The following is a 17,983-nucleotide window of genomic DNA, read 5'->3' on the forward strand; positions in this document are numbered from 1 at the left end:
AAGAGAGAGCACAGGTGTACCTTTTGAGTCCATTGAAAACAGGTCCCGAAAAGTTTGCCTTTAAGAAAAAAATCAAATACCAAGTGTGTGTTTACTGAGCGCATGGAACTTCACGCGAAGCTCTCGAGCACGCAGCTAAGTTTTAGAATATCTGGGTCCCAAACAGACAAGGAGAGCTGTCCGTTTTCATTAACTCCAAATAAAAGCTTGAATTCAGCCTGCAGCCTTTCACCTTAATCTAATGTGCAGCTCTCCAGCTTTGAGCCTTGTGAAATAACACGGAATGAAGGCGGCTTGCATTTCAGGACGTAATTGTTCCCCACGACTGTGCTGTGGATGCTTTCTTCTCCTTCTGCAAAGATGAAAGTTAGCTAATCAGTAGGAGTTGGCATGAAGAGGAGGGAACAGAGTAGAACAAAAGTGTCGGGTGCGAATCAGTGGATGAGAGGCCAGAGAGAGAGCACCTTGCTGGTTCTCTATCTGGAGGCCCGGGGCTTTAATTCTGGCTGCCTGTGGTGTGTGCCTGTGGGCAGTGCGACATTTAAGTGCATGATAAAATCAACTGATGTCTTCATCAAGCTGCATCTTGGCTTTAAGCCTTGAAGATGTTACCATGACACCATCCTCATTCTTGGTAGTAAAGGGACAACTCAAAACTGGACGTGGTTTTTAAGAAAGTTGTCTTATCACATAGGATATAATTCACAGATGGAGAGTTGACTTTCAGAGCCACTTAACTATCAGTTCTGCATATACGCTAGAGAGGTCTAAAATCAATGACAAGCTCAGTCTATCCCATTTTATTTTGCCTAGTGATCACAGGCTAACAGGATAGCTAGATGACTCATTTTGTTTTTCCTAATGTAGCTATGCGTCAGAATGCTTGTCTGTAAAAGAGCCAGACATCCCAACTTGCCTGCATTTACCAAATATTATGATGTTATCCTTCATTCATTTATTCAACATTTAGAGTGTTCCAAATTTCTAGCCACCATCCTAGAATAGAGAAAAACAAGATAGAATGGTCTCTACCCATAGGGAGCTTGTCGTAGATTGGGAAAGGGACAAAAATAAAGTGCTAAGATAAAGGCAGATGGGGGACACCCCAGACCCCTGGCTGGCAGGGTGAGGGGTGTTCTCTGAATCTGAAACCTCCTTGAAGAACAGAGAAGGAGGTTTGGTTTGGGGAGACAGGGGCTGAAGGAGCAGTACGTGCAGACTCCTTTGTACAAAAGCAAAGGAGTACTGGATATTTAAGGAAGACTTGGTCTTCTAATTCTCCTGGTCTCAAACCATTCCAACAACTGAGAACCTTCTGAGAAGATATAAAAATGGATTCAGAATAATATCTTGCAGCAGCTTTTAGAAATGGAGGAAAGTAATGAAACTATTGAATTTCCTATTACTAAAGAGCTGATACCAACCCACTGTGAGGAGCGCAGGGGCATGGAATTGCCTTCTTTTTCATGATAATGGACACATGTGGATAAATCAGCGGGCAACTCCAGTAATGAAAAGAGTGTATACTCCGATTCACAGCTCCAGATTCCAGGCCTGACTTTGCCACTTGATTGGCTGGGTGATTCACTTAAAATTCCCGATTTAAAACGTGCCTTAAATTATCTATTTAAATATATTACGTGTCAAATACGTGATATATAAAGTATATAAAAGCATATGCATATATAATATGTGTACGCTAAAATGTATTTGAAGCATTTTAAACATCTAAGTTAAGATTTTCTCCACCCGCAGTTGCTCTATGCATCTTGGTTCATCCCATTTTAGCTGATTTCAGTATATTTCAGAGTGGTAACAGTTATAGATATGACCATGAGTGTGCGTGGACTGACCCTGGGTTGGGCCTATGAGGATAAAATCCCCATTCTTCCCTTAATTATCACCACACTCTGCTCAGAACAGTGATCCTTCCTAAGGCAATAAGAGCTTTATACAAGTCTGGGGATGAATAGGAAAAGCAAGAAAAATAGTATCTGTGTGATCCTTCTAAATAAAGGCAAGCAAGGGTTGGCTAAAAGGGGTTATGGAGCCCATGAAAGAACTCATATTCTCTCAGAAATAAATGTAGTAAGTGTTTGATTCTTGAAGAAATAAGCAATTTAAAAATACATGTAGATGTTAACATTGGTGGAAGCTGGGTGAAGGTTGCCCAGGGACTCCTGTCCATTTCTTTGCACCTTCCTGTTAGACTATAATTATTTCAAAATAAAAAGTCAATACAAATTTTAAATGCACTGAGAATCGGGAGTTAATATTTTGACTGATTGGGAATAAGAATTAAATATATATGCACAAGTAAACATCTATTAGAGGTGTCTACAAAGAATATGCAACCAGGGTGTTTTTAAAATTTTGTTGTCTTTTTTTTAACTGCCTCAGAATCTATAGTACTTATCCTGGCAGAGGGATTTTCATCATGTTATGGGCCCATAGCCTCCAAAGCACTCCCTGAACCATTTGTTGACAGGTCGTTTTAGAGCTGTTGTGGGTATTTGGTTGCCATTCTTTGGGGGCAAGATGTCATTTGAGACTTTGGGTGCCACATATGGGGATATGGCTGGAAAAAAGGTAAATTGAATAACCCAGTGTGTGATGGTCATCTGATTTGAACAGCTCCGTACATTTTTTTCCTTTCATCTCCAATATTTAGGGCTTATTCTATGAGAACAAGGTGCATATAGTTTTTCTAATATTTGTGAATAAGAAAGAACAATTACAGCTAACATGTGCTTCATGCTGGGATCAACTAATTCCATTTCAAGCTGTGCACAGTTCTAATAAATAAATAAATAAATACTGTTTGTGTATCTGCTTATACAATTAAATATTAGGTTTCTCAAATAATTCTAGTCTGCTACTAGAATTATTCAGCAAGTAAAGAAGAAACAGGAAAAGAAAAATTTTATAAACATAAGCTATCTCAAAAATAAAAAATCCCAACTGTATTTCTAAAGATTTTTTTTATTTTCATGAATATCAGCATAAATTTGGCATCTCAACTGAATCCACATTGAGCATTTCTGTGATAGGTGAAAATGCAAAGAGGGTAAGGATGTATCTCCATCTGGAATATTCCATCTGAGTTCTTTCTACTGAGCAGCGCTCCCTGAAATTTGCTAGAAGCTCACTGTGGATGGTTTATTTTTTAAATAAGATTTATTAATTGCTCATTCTTGGTTCAGAGCAGAGACAAGAAGAGAATAGAAGCCTATGTGGCACATGGGAAGAAATTCTTAGACTGGAGAAGAAAAACCATGGAGAGGGTCATTTTTTGATATTTGAAGAGCTATCACAGGTGGTTTGCAGACTTGTTCTATTTTATTCTAGGATGTGAGTTAGGAAAACATTCAAATTAGAGAGACTGAAGTTTTGCCTCAGTGTGAAGAACTCTGCATTAGCTGAAACTCCCTAGTAAATGATGAGGGCCCTGTCACCAAACTCAGAACAGAGGCTGGGTGCTGGGTCAGGCATCATGTGGGAGCATATACCTATTGATTATTAGGGGTTTGGTTATACCTATTGATCTTCGAAGTTCCTTCCAGATCTGATTCGGTGAGGCTGACTTATCTCATCAGTGATGTAAAGTAACCTACTACTGATTCAGTGTGAGGATTTAAATTCATACATGAGCATTTTTTGAGTGTCTGCTACATGCCAGACACTGTTGTATGCAGTGAGACCACAGTGATTAAGCAGCCAGATACTCTCCTTGTAGAATGTACTTTCTCTAACAGGCAGATGGAAGGAGACTCTTTTCTGGGGATAAACACTCCAGGACTGTGTTAGGTAACGGACTACAAATATGTCACAAACATTTATGTTCTGCATATTTTGATAAATCAAAAAAAAACTCTCTTTGCAGAGAATCAGTACTGTTGTGATTGTGTTTTTATATTCTACAAAGAAATACCAAGAAGTACCTTTTTATGATTTCTACAGTCAATTTGGAGAAGTCAAATAGGAAAGTATCGTATTAACTCAATACTGTTTGCCCAATTAATGACACTTCTCTAACAGAGGGGAAAAAAGAATTTCTTTGGACATAAAATACTATGTGAATCTGATGTCTATATGGATTAAAAAGGCAATAATGAGATATGGGGATATATGTGTATGTATAGCTGATTCACTTTGTTATAAAGCAGAAACTAACACACCATTGTAAAGCAATTATACTCCAATAAAGATGTTAAAAAAAAAAAGAAAAGAATGTTGTTTTGGTGAACAACCAGTCTCAAGTTTGACAGACCAATGTTTGAGAAAGGGATCTTCTGTTTACTGGCTGAGTGATCATTCATAAGTTACTTAACTTAAATCTCTTTCCTTACCTGTAATATGGTGATAAAAATAGTAACTACCACATGAGTGCTTGGCACTAAGAAATATTTGCTGAATGAATGATGGGTTTAGAAAATTTAATGATGAATGCATTTATTGCACCTATCATAATCCCAGCACACAATGATTAAATAGTCATGAATGTATAGGTGATAATAGTGGTTGTAAAACTGTCCCTATTTGGAGATAATATGATCATCTATGTAGAAAACCCTATGGAATTTGTAAAAACCCTGTAATAACTAATAAGTGAGTATAACAAGGTTGCAACATACAAGATCAATATACAAAAATCAGTTGTATTTTATATACTAACAACAAACAATTAAAATTGAAATTAAAATAATAATGCCATTTCTAATAATATCAAAATATGAAATGCTTAGGGATAAATTTGACAAAAGATGTGCTAGATCTGTATTCTGAAACTATACAGCATTGCTTAGAGAAATAAAAGAAAACATAAGTTAATAGAGAGATATACCATTTTCATGGATCAGTAGACTCAAAGTTGTTAAGATGTCAGTTCTTTCCGAAATGATTTATAGAGTCATTATAATCCCAGTAAAAATCCAAATAGGTTTTTCTAAATTTCATATGGATTCTAAAGCTGATTCTATACTTCATATGGAAACACAAAGGATTTGGAATAACCCAAACAACTTTGAAAAAGAAGAGCAAAATTGCAAGACTTACACTTCCTGACTTCAAGACTAATTATGAAGAAATTATTAAGAAATAATTATTAAGAAAGAAATTATTAAGTAATTATTAAGTAATAATTATTACTAATTATTAAGAAATTATTAAGAAATAATTATTTCTAATTATTAAGAAAGTGTGATATTGATATAAAAATAGACAAATAGATCAATGAAACAGAATGGAGAGTCCAAATGTAGACCCATACTTATATGGTCAATTGATTTTCAACAAAGATGCAAAGGCAATTCAGTGGAGAAAAGTTTTTTTCAACAAATGGGGCTGGCACAATGAACATCTACATGTGAAAAAATGAGCTTAGGTCCATAGCTTGTACCATATACAAACATTAACTCAAAATTCATCATAGGTATATAGCTACTTTATTTATTTATTTATTTATTTTTGACTGTGTTGGGTCTTCGGTTCGTGCGAGGGCTTTCTCCAGCTACGGCAAGCGGGGGCCACTCTTCATCGTGGTGCGGGGACCGCTCTTCATCGCGGTGCGCGGGCCCCTCACTATCGCGGCCCCTCCCGCTGCGGGGCACAGGCTCCAGACGCGCAGGCTCAGCAGCCGTGGCTCACGGGCCCAGCCGTTCCGCGGCATGTGGGATCTTCCCAGACCAGGGCTCGAACCCGCGTCCCCCGCATTAGCTGGCAGACGCTCAACCACTGCGCCACCAGGGAAACCCCCATCATAGGTATAAATGTAAAACCTAAGACTTTAAACTTCTGGAAGAAAACATAGGAGAAAAATCTTTGTGACCTTGGATAGGCAAAGATTTCTTAGATACTTAGATAATATCTAAAAACCGAAAGCAACCTAAATGTCCAACAAGTCAATGTTTAAAAAAAATTGTGCTATATGCGTGCAATGGAATACTACTCAGAAATTAGAAGGTCTGTTGTATTTTTAAAGGTACAACAACATGGATGAATCTCAGAAATAATTATTCTGGGTGAAAGAAGCCAGACAAAAAAGAGCACATACTGTATCATTCCGTTTCTGTAAAATTCTAGAAAATGCTAATTAGTCTGTAGTGACAAAGCTAATCTGGCTGTCTGTGGGTAGGGAAAATTTGAGAGCATTTTAATTAGATTAAAAACGGGAAGGTGAATACTTTCAGAAGTCATGGTCACATTTTTTATCTTGGTGGTGATGGTTTCATGGGTGTCAAAACTTACAAATTGTTTATTTTTAAATTCTTTTAGAGAAATTGTAGAGGATTTTATTTTTTTTTAATTTATTTTATTTATTTATTTTGGCTGCACCGGGTCTTAGTTGAGGCATGCCGTATCTTCATTGCGGCACACGAGATCTTTTAGTTGCAGCATGCTGACTCTTTGTTGCGGCATGCATGCGATCTAGTTCCCTGACCAGGGGCTGAACCTGGCCCCCTGCATTGGGAGCGTGGAGTCTTACCCACTGGACCACCAGGGAAGTCACACCGATTGTTTACTTTAAATGTGTATAGTTTATTGTATGTCAATTATGCCTCAATTGAAAAAGAGTAATAAAGAATGCATGGTAGTTGTTACAAAGCTATGGGCTTATAACATGATTTTGGCAGTCTTTGGGCAACCTCAGAAGTGAGTTTTTGCTTAATAGAAAAGCTCATGTGGATTTACATTTTCAATTGTGACCACGTGGATCATAATTATCTGTGAAGCACTGAAGAAAGTGAGGAAATGCTATCACTGGGCATTTGTTGTTTAATATAGTTAATATGGAGCCTTGGATGAATCTTATAATAATTGTCAACACATTTCAGATTCCTTCTTTTCATTTTGTCCTCAAATTTTTGGATCATGAGAGCGAAGCCTGAACACTTATGTTCCAAGATACTCATTTGCACTTCTACTTAATGAGTAAATATAGCCATAGACATATTTTATCTTAATGAGAGAGAATTTTAATTTCTAGAGGACATATCTGATGTTTCATTAAAAAATAGAGTAAAATTCCACCCATATATTTTAATTTGCATTAGTGGATGTCCTTCATCCAAGGACTTCTCAAAATCATTTAATGTCCAAAGCCTGTCCCAGTTTGACAGGTCCAAGAAAAGGGATTTAAGTGACTTCCAGGGATCCCAGAGCAATTCTGTGACTACAAATCTGTGCGTGTCTGCGTGTACGCACAAGTGCGTGTGCGCACGGTGGGTAATCAGGCAAGGTACAGACAAAGCTGACCTAACTTCTTTGATTTTGTTCCTTCTTAAGTTCTCTTTTTAATGGACTGACTTTGCTATTCCCCAAACAGGCCAGATATTTTATGAAAAGGTATCATGGGCAAGTCACAAAGATCAAGCAACAATATACCGCATGACCAGAGGAGAAAAAAATATCTAACAAGACTTTCCATCGCAAACTTCTCTCCTCTCAAGATTGTTCCTTGCTTTGGGGGGTGGTTACTATTTACAAGGCTTTGGGTATTGCTTTTGATTCATATTGATTTAATATATACTCAGCATCTACTGTGTTGCAAGCATTTTGCCAAACTCTGGGCATACAGTTAATCACATGATTGCCACCACAGCACTGAGAGATGGGTGATAGAACTAGGCTTGCTTGGTTCAAACACCTTGTACAGGGTCAAAGAGGTAGTAAGTCATGAAGTCTAGGTTGAAACTGGAGCATTCGAGGCAGACGTATCTGGGTTCTTCTGCAACTAGCTGTGTGACCTTGGACAAGTTACGTACTCACATTTGAGACTTGATGCCCTCATTATAAGAGAGAATTATAAAGCTTACAGAGTTCTTTGGTGGATAACTTTAGAACTGAAACTTCAACATCAGTTGGGCGATCTCCCTTGGAATCGTATAGCTGTTCTGAATTACAAGCAACCTTCACTTTTCTGGCCTGTTTCTGGAAAGATGCCCTCCTCCCTCCCAGGTGCTGTACTTGGAAGTTTGCTTATGCAAGATCTACAGGCCATATTATGTGCCTAATCCAACAGGAGTACAGAGGATATAAGATTCAGGTCAGAACTGGAGAAGTGTTTCTTGACTCCTTCCATGGATCTTTTTTAGGGTATAAAGGTTTACATGAATTACACACCTTCCATGTGTATCCTGACTACTTTTAGAGATTTTATAAGCTGAATCCCAGAGTTTTCCCATCACAGTGGAAAGTACTTAAGAGTTTCTGTAGTAAGTTTCTATAGCCTTGGTGGTTTGGGTGAGGGCTGTAAAGATATTCAAGAGCACAGCATTTTCTCTTTGGCTTTTCTGTCAGATGTTTGATTTCCTGGTTGGTGCTTGTTTCAACCATGAAATGGGAAAGGTGGGAGGGAGCAGGCTGGGCATTTTTCTGCTCCTAATTTAAAATGATTGTCCCTGAGTATCCCTCAAAGTGGCTTAGAGTTTATTTAGTGCCCTCTGTAGAGTTCTTGAGGGGGCTAGAGCTCATTCAGAAAGTATGTTGGTATGGCTTACGGCTTCTCTGATTCTTTTGGAATAACTGTGACGTTAGATTTGTAGAGAAATAGTATCAAGGGGGTTTGGACTTTTGCATGCAAAATAGTTTCTATCCTAACAGGCAAAAGAACATTTGAAAGGTCTTTTTCATTTTTGTGAATGAACAGACAAAATAATGTATCCCGGGAAAGCTCTTTGTTGCATAGGAAATCAATTCGATATCAGGTCAAATGGAAATTTTGATGTGATAGTGCACTGCTTTCCCATGCATCATGGGAAGTGTTTTGACCTCTGGACCACTCTCTTCCCATTGCTCCCAACTGTCTCGTGGGTTTGTGTGTGTGTGTGTGTATAGATACGTCTATCCCCAAAATTGAAATAAAGTATTTGTGAATATAATTATACTTCTCAAATGGTAGAAGAACTGGTCAGTACAGTTTTGCAGAAAATAGTGTTCTGATGTAAAGAGAAACATCTTCATTTAATTTTGTGTGATGGATTTTTTTTTTTCATATGCCGAGATCACTTAGCACAGCCGTCCTCAGTTTGGGGTGATTGACTTAGTGTCTTCCTGTTTTGCTATAGCAGTTACACTTTCCTTGCTTTCTCTTAGGAGTCATCTCTACTGCAGACATTCTTGATCGAGAGACAACAGGGTCATACTGGCTGACTGTGTACGCCACAGATCGGGGCGTTGTTCCACTCTATTCCACGATTGAGGTCTACATTGAAATTGAAGATGTGAATGACAACGCCCCGCTGACCTCTGAACCTATTTATTATCCTGTTGTCATGGAAAACTCTCCGAAGGATGTATCTGTCATTCAGATCCAGGCTGAGGACCCTGACTCTAGTTCCAATGAAAAACTGACATACAGGATTACAAGTGGGAATCCTCAGAACTTTTTTGCCATCAACATCAAAACAGGTAAGGGAATGCTCGCATGACTTTTTTTAGTTGTTAGTCCACCTTTTAAATTCATGAGTCTGACACTTGCTACACCCTCTTATTTATTTTATTGTGTGGAGAACAGCATCCTCCTTTCTGGGAATTGCTTGAAAAGGTGAGCGTTTTACCTTTCTGGTTTGGTATGTTTTCATTTCAACTGACATTGAGGTGAAGTGATCTAATAGAAATCGGAGGCTTTCACAGGAAGCCTTAGATTTGCTTTACTCATAATTGTAAAACATGGCTCCTAAGCCATTCAGAGAGCCAGCTGCCCCCTTTCTCAATCTTGGGAGAGAGTAACCTGGGCCATGCTGGGTTCCATGGGTAGCTGGCTTTGTCACACCTCTCTTTCTAGGAACTTCTCCCTTGCTTGGCCTTAGTCCAGCATGCCATAAATAATCTCCTTAAAGCCTTAACTTTAAGCCCCAGATGTTTTGTGATTTCTGTACTACCCATCAATGAAATGTCAATGTTTAGTAGAACTTCCAGTATCTAAACCTTTACGTAAAACATACACATTTTAATTTTCTTGGTTTTTGCTTAAAAAGTTTCTAGAGAGTGCACGGAAAACTTAACTTGTTGACTAAGGACCAGAAAGGGCAGGTGTGGAGTTTGATTGATTGCATTCTGAGACAAATACATACACTGGAAAAAAGTGCTTTGCAGAGTAAATCTCAGAAGTTTGTTGCTTTCTTGTCATTTGCCTCTTTTAGATCTGAACAAGCAGGTAAAACACTCAGTGAGAGTTGTGATGGATAGAGTTTTAATTAATTGAAATTTAGAAGAATGTAATAAAGATACTATAGCTATCTCACTCTGGGTGAGTTGATATTGGTCAAAAGTTAGGCTAGGTGATTGATGTTTGTTGGTTGGGACATGCCCCACTTTCCTAACAAAGTACTGATTGAGTTGATAGTTATTTCTCCTGCTCATGTTTGTTCAAGTAGAAACATATAACTGACGCCAAGCGTTTTATAAATGCCAGATTCCCATTAACATAATTTAAAGAGAATGCCAAGGGAATATTTGAAACTATTGATTTTTTTCTAATTATGAGTGGGTCAGTCATTTTGTTAAGCAGAGTTTAGCATTTGAATAGTGTTGAATCAGGATCTGACTTTAATTTCATTAGAAGACACAGAGTGGTCATCAGCTATCAGTGTCTGATTCAGGCGTCCTTGAACTTGAAGGAGAAGACTCAGAGAACTGGAGCCACGCCCATCCTTTCAGCACCCCGTTAAGTACGGGGAGCCTCCCATGCACGTGAGGACCCCCACCCTCCTGATTCACTTTCTCACTGTAGCCAAGAGCTCTGTGTAATATGGTGACAGATAAATGAATTCAGATACTTGAGAAAGTCAAGAGGGAAAAAGAACAAAGACAAAAAAAGTCACAGGAAAGAAGTTGAGGGCATAGACGTCTTCACATTTCACAGCCCCTGTGGAGCCTGAAACACCCCAGTCATAAGTCATATTCTGAATCCTCCCTCTTGATTCCATTGGCACTTGACTCAGTAAGAGTGAACCCAGCACCCTCTTTTACAAAAGACACTGCACAAGGGCAATGTCAACTGGTCTCTTCCTCCACTCATGGCTGAAATTAAAGAAAGAATAAATGTCACAGGGAGGAATTTGGACTGGAAGTGAAGACCATAGACTGTGCAGTATTTGCAGAGAAGAACATGGAGACTCATGTAACTAAAGCTGTCTTTTATCTAGCTTTGAAAAGTTTGCCCTTGGATTTTAGAAATACCTGTATTATCGAAATTTGTACTGTATTACGTAAGAGCCTTAATCATATTTATAATTTCTCTGTCCTAGCTGTAGATTTTTAAAAAGGATTTGTGCCAGGAATGACATTTTAGACCAACTTTTCTAATAGTCTAAAAGGAACATATAGCACACTTTGTAATTCTCAGGCACACAACAAGAAAACACTGGATTTTGTTTATCCATTTAGTCATTCACCAAGCATTTATTGTGCCTACTAGTTTCCAAACAGGATCTTATAGAGAGAGTTATAAACTTAAGAGATGGCCCAAGCCTATCAGGGACCCAAGGTACGTGAAATTACTAAACTGACAAATATTTATGATAGAGTGAAAGGTTGCAATAATTGATTATGGTAGAGGAGTTTCACTCAATATGGGGTGGGCAAGAGTGGTAGTTAGGGAGTGTTTCATGGAGGAGGGTAGCATTTGGGATTAGAAGTCCTGGTCTTCAAACCCTTGCTCTGCACTCCTAACTGGGAAACACCATCAAACACAGCAGGAAAAACATAGACTAAATCAGACACTCTGTGGGCTCTGTGAGCTTGGGCAGGTTACTGAACCTCTCTGAACTTCGGTTTTTAGTGAGAAAGGATAGTTGCAAGGCATAAAGCGGTCCTCAAGTAAAATGCTTACCACGGTGCCTGGCACAGTGAAACTGTGCAAAGAAAGTTGATACCCCATCCTGATTGCTGTAACTCTGATTACAGGCACATCAGTTAATCTCCTCGGACCTCAGATTCTTATCTAGAAAATGAAAATGACCTTGCTTACTTCATACGAGTTGCTCAAGAAGTCTGAATTCATATGTTTGAAAGCCATTGGTGAACTATAAAGTTCTAGAAGAATCATGTTATTACTATTCTTATTTCTATTGAGATTCGCAGAACCACGAGCCTGGTGCAACCCTTGTTAAGCTTGTTGCTCTAAATATAATGCTGCCTATGGAGCAAATATCCGATTCCACAAGCTCTCCAAAGAGATGGTTTAATTTTTGGCACACTTCCTGTCTCTCTAAAGTCCTTTGTCTGCAATAGTTATGTTAATGTAACATTTTTCAGGAATGAAGGGGGAGGTGTACCTAACTGGTATATTTAGGTAATATTTATGCTTTAGATTTTTTCAACTGGTTGTGGACTCTGGTAAACTGACCTTTCGTTCCTTCCTCTGTGGCAGAGCTGAAATTTATAGGGTTCCATTTTGCTTTGGCAATGTGCTACATAATAAATAAAGATTAACATGATTAATGCGAACTCGAATAATGTCAATACTTAGGGTCCACAGCTTGCAGCAGATAACAGATATCCGGGACCCAGAAAGGGAGAGAGATTTCTCTAATGAACTCTCTGTTCTCTACCTAAAGAACTGTTTTGTTTTGTTTTTTTCCCTACCAGACCTAAAATCACTTAGAGTCAGTAGTCTGTGGACTTTCTCTAGTAATTCCTGTGGCTTAAGAAGGAAAACAAAAGCTGTAATGCTCTGAGGTCCTTTCTGGCCTGTACAGAGAACCCTTGATTAATTCCAGGCTGAACAGGTGATTTCAATCAAAGGCAGCTTCCGGCATGCGCTAGCCTTAGCTAGTCAGTAACGGGAGTCCTACCCACGTGTTCTGAGCGGGAGACACCCGGCAGGCTGGTGTTCACCTGTCTCTCCGGGTGAGCAGGAACTTAAATGCTTCCTTCCAGCACTTGTAATGAAATCCAAGCTGGCTGCTGAGTGGTCATCCAGGCTGAATTGGGGAACAGGTGTGGGAAGTTCCTCTAGGATTTCAGAATGTTTATTGTAGTCATGTCTGCGGTATGGGGACCATTTGGCACAGCGCCAGCATGCCAGCATTTACTGGAGCACTGGATAAATATTGTTGTTTTTATTATTATTAATCATCCTGTTTTCCCCACTAGAGTCAAGTTTGTGTGAGTTGCAAGCACACTTCTCCCGAACCCCACTGTCTTTTGTTTTTGAAGTATAGTTGATTTAAAATGTTGTCTGAGTTTCAGGTGTACAGCAAAGTGATTCAGTTATACATACATATATATATATTCTTTTTCAGATTCTTTTCCATTATAAGTTATTACGAGATATTGAATATAGTTCCCTGTGCTATACAGTAGGACCCTGTTGTTTATCTGTTTTATATATAGTAATGTGGATCTGTTAATCCCAGACTCCTAATTTATCCCCCCCTTTCCCCTTTCATAACCATGTTTGTTTTCCATGTTTATGCGTCTGTTTCTGTTCCGTAAATAAGTTCATTTGTATCATTTTTTTAAGATTCCACGTATAAGTGCTATCATATGATACTTGTCTTTCTCTGACTTATTTCACTTGGTATGATAATCTCTAGATATAGCCATGTTGCTGCAAACGAGACATACTTGAAAGGCGGTGATGTCTTTCCTTCCTAATCAGTGTGTAGCACTGGAACCTTCCATGGGGTTTTATAAAGTGTATTGTGCACTACTGTGTGCCACTGCTGTTCTAGACCCCAGGTATTGGTGGGATGGGTGATAGAACAGAAGTATAAGACATTACTGCATTCAGGGAATTTATGCTCATGGGAAAAATAGGGCCATCACACATACTACGCACTTTAGCAAGAATGTAAGGCAGTTTATAAAAAATAAATGGTCAAACTCTGTGGAATATAAGTTGTGAGTGAACAGGATAACATGTCTGGGTGGGGCAGAGTTCAGTGCCAGCTGGAGTAGGAGAGGATGGTGTGAGGACTTTGCAGACCCCTGAAATGGGCCCTGAAGAATGGGTCAATTTGCAAAGAGAGAAGTGAGAAAATTACCCAGGGACTGAACAAGTTAAGCTGACCTTGAAAGCCCATCCGTTGCTACTTGAGCTAGTTGGAGAGGCTTTATATCATTAGGAAAGGAATTTTAAAAGACTCATAAATGTCTGGAGTGTTGGAAGATATTAGAAGTAGCAACTATGCACATCTCTTTTATTCTTGTTTGATGATATTTAGATTTTTAAAAGCCTTGGGTCTTATATCTTCCTTTTGAGAGGCCTAATAAAATAACTTTTTAGAGGGAAAAACCATACCTAATTTTGCCTCTGTTTCCTTTGCCTCTGTTAAACATAGATCCAGGATTAGGGTATGCTGTGTTGAGAGCCTGTGTCTCTGGAAGTGAGCCTTACTTAATCCAGACCTTTTGACGATTGACCAGCCAGGGCATGGGCTTTCTAAATTCTTTCCTGCAGTTGTGATGTCTCCCTTTGGTCCATGCTCTGACCGCTGGCATTGCCACCTGTATTTGAGCTGAGGTGAAGCTCAGCTTGCTTTCACTTTGTGTGAGCCTCTTGGGATTAACCTGACCAAAGCATACTTATGTGTAGGAAGAGTTGCTGCCCTCTCCTCTTCTCAGGGGAGCTGACAGAAAGTGAACCTCTTCAAAAGCATGTGTGCTGTAGGAATACCTCAAAGCCTAACCTTAACGATTGATTCCCTTGGGCTTAGACATTTTTTCCCTATACAAAGAGGAGGGATAACTTATTAAAATATTGGATGTCATTAGTTTTTTAACCAACTCTAAATAATAGTAGCTTGGGACTTCCCTGGCGGTCCAGTGGTTAAGACTCCGTGCTTTCTGGTTCCACTGCAGGGGGCATGCATGGGTTCGATCCCTGGTTGGGGAACTAAGATCCAGCCTGCTGCACTTCATGGCCAAAAACAAACAAATAAATAAATAAATAATATCAGCTTGCCTTTCAGTGTACGGTATAAGACGAAGCCGGTAAGTGTTACCTGGAGGAGTAACAGAGAGAGAAAAATCTAGACCACATTTCAGCATGATGATGATCGACTGGCAAGCTTGTTAGACTACGGATTCCTGGGATGGAGCTCAATCATTTGCATTTCTACCAAGTTCCTATGTGATGCTGACATTGCTGAAAACTAGGTTAGCAAGACTCTAGACTTCAGTATCCAAAGAGAAACGAAAGAGGGAGGTAACACAGTGCTGAGAGATGACCTGAGGACAAGGTAGCCAACTTTGTAATTTATCCATACACTCTTTTATTTTAAATTTTACTGGAGTGTGGCTGATTTACAACGTTGTGTTAGTTTCAGGTGTATGAAGTAGAGAAAAATGAAAATCCTGTCTCTTTCATGGTCCATGAGCAAAAACATTGTGATACCTAAGACTTGTGGCTAATAAAAAATCTGGGTTATATTAATGTTTGGATACACTTCTCTTGTTTCCAAATATATAACATTAAGCAGAATCTGTTGCTAAATGGAATTCAGGAATACTTTAATGAATCAACAAACATTTGATATTAGTTTATCATTATAAAAAGAGCGATGGCTCATAAGAGAGTGGTGCTTAAAAATAATCTGGTATCATAAGTAAGCTAAGCCTTCTGTTGATGTCCAGCTCTGTTTGGGGATAATCTGCTTAACAAACCACCTTTTCCTGGAAAACAGAAGGAGACCTGGCTTTATGTTATAACATCAGAGATTAAAAAGAAAAAAACACACAAGGTGAAGGACAAGGGGACAAATATTGATGATTTTTCTTTCAAGTGAACATTGCAGAAATCTCTTGTTACAGTCTCTTGTTCCTTGTTCCTTCCTAATGGAAAGCTAAATTCTCCTGAATGGGTAGAAGTGACCGCGGGATGATGAGTTGATATTCATAAGTCCAGGCACAAAGCAGATAATGTAGCGAATAAGTACGTATGAAACTGTAAATCACCCTCGCTCCTTCTTTCAGCCATGAAAGGAGGCCTTGTCCTATAGAACATGAAACTGTGTTCATTTAATCCAACGCGTCCAGTAGAACAAATCGGCCTCATGCAGATTTATCACAGGAGGTTATTTAAATTCAGCAGTGACCTTTGCATCCCTGTGAGTGTGCTTCACATGAACAAGGACAAAGGGAACTTCTCTGCACTGTCATTGTGTCATTGGGGAGATTGTGCATTTATTTCCCCATTTGATCAACTCATAAGTGTGGACTGGGGGTGGGGGGGTTCTGAGGGTGCAGAGGGGGACATTGCAAAGGAGAACGTGCTTTCACCTAGAGTAGACTGAGGCTCTGCCTTCCTGTGGCTTGATTTTTTTTTTGAATGCTGGTTGTGAATGTAAATACCTAGTTCAGAGTTTCTCAACTTCAATACTTTCGACATTTTGGACTGGATCAGTCTTTGTTTTGGGAGCTGTGCTAGGCATTATAAGATGTTTAGCAACATTTCTGGGTCTCTACGAGATGCCAGTAGTGCCCCTTCCCCTAGTTGTGACAGCCAAAATAGCTCCAGACATTGTCAAACATCCCCTGGGGTAAAAATTGCCCCTGTTGAAAACCACCGAACTAATGTGGAATATTTTCCAAGACTCTATTTCACTTGCCCTTAACGAAACACCCTACAAAATGAGTAACTAATTAGGGAGGTGTGGTGGTATTGTTAGCATTTTCAAAAAGTGCTTGTGTGCGTATATCTATATATAGAAACAGATGCAAATATATATTATTAACCATAATAAAATGATATAAAATAAAAAGGGAAGAAATCCAAAGCTGCCTCTCACTTCCCTCTCACTCCAGGTTCTTTGTATTTTAAAGGCTTTATGAATATTTGAAATCAAATCCATTAGCAAAAAAAGAACAAAACAATAACAAAACTTCCAACAGAATGAAAGTGGAGGAAGTTATTGTTTTCTCAACGCTGAGTGTTTGGACAGAATTCTCATCAAAGTCGGTTTTGCACAGCATTCTTCAGAAAACAGCGTCAAGGGGTTATTTTGAGGGTCCCAGAGTTTATTCCCTTTAAATACTTAAGTAGCTCCAAATCCTGTTCCTGCTTAATGTCAGCCTTCTGACAGATAAATATGAGGATTGTTACTTCCCTGGAATAAAAGGGAGTGAAAAAGAAAAAAAAAAAATCCTTTTGCCCTCAGCTGGGGAGTCTGCAGTCCTGTATCTAGATTAAGGCTCTCTGAGGTCTTTGGCATCCCTTGTAAGGATGCAGTGTTCATTTACAAGCCCCAGGGAACTGGTAGATTTGTGGGGCCTTAGACCAGTGTCTCAGATCACCGTTCTTGGATACACCACAGGTTGCGAAGACTTTGCTAACTGGTACCACCATCAGTAATAGGAAAGAAAAATTTGACCCCCAAATTGAGTCACATTTCGATGGAGAAGTCTGCAAATGAGGCAACAGCGTTCATGAGAAACAGATTCGGATCTTTGAGTTAATATGACTGTTACTTGGAAAAAAAGAGTTTCAGGTCTTGACTTTTATAAAATTGAATTCCAGGCAGGTATGAGGAACTTGGGTAAAAGGGAGGGAAGACTGAACAGACAGGAGCGGGAGGGAAGAGATGCCTGGCTGGGAACCGACCCTGGGCAGGCAGGTGGCTCAGGGGCGCCTCCCCGCGGGGATGTAAGCTGCTCATTCTGTGTGGCTGGTGGAATTGCTTGGGCCTCCATGCTCCTCCATGTCCTCTAGCCCACTGAGAAGGGGTGGGAGAGAGGGGCGGTGTTCCTAGATTTCCGGTAGAAACCCAGCCTGCTCCTGGGGGCTCAGCTGCAGGCGTAGCTGCTGCTGGAAATTACTGAGAATTATTTGGGAGGGTGATAGAGTCATGTAAATAAAGCAGATGATGGAGTTATATGTATATATGAAAAAAGGAGATTGATTAAGGTCGTAAATTTCCCTTTTATTTCTTTTATCTGGGCATTAATTCCACAGCAGTAATTTACTGCCTTGGTTTATTACTTTCTTCTGTTCTGAGAGAAACAGTGAATTTTAATTGAAACCACTGCCCGCCTCTCT

The 17,983-nt window shown here is 39.3% G+C and overlaps 1 protein-coding gene across 11 annotated transcripts in view; it reads left to right on the top strand.

Moving 5' to 3' along the window:
• The window catches only part of FAT3 (FAT atypical cadherin 3), a 702,395-nt gene that overhangs the window by 302,066 nt on the left and 382,346 nt on the right, over positions 1-17,983 (top strand). For all 11 annotated transcript variants that reach the window (XM_082340432.1, XM_082340440.1, XM_082340439.1 and 8 more), the window contains one exon: positions 9,094-9,408. In XM_082340432.1, the coding sequence (XP_082196558.1) occupies positions 9,094-9,408 (315 nt within the window). The remainder of the gene's footprint in view (positions 1-9,093; positions 9,409-17,983) is intronic.

Source organism: Balaenoptera borealis (genome assembly GCF_965194805.1).
Source record: "Balaenoptera borealis genome assembly, chromosome: 11".
Lineage (NCBI taxonomy): Eukaryota > Metazoa > Chordata > Mammalia > Artiodactyla > Balaenopteridae > Balaenoptera > Balaenoptera borealis.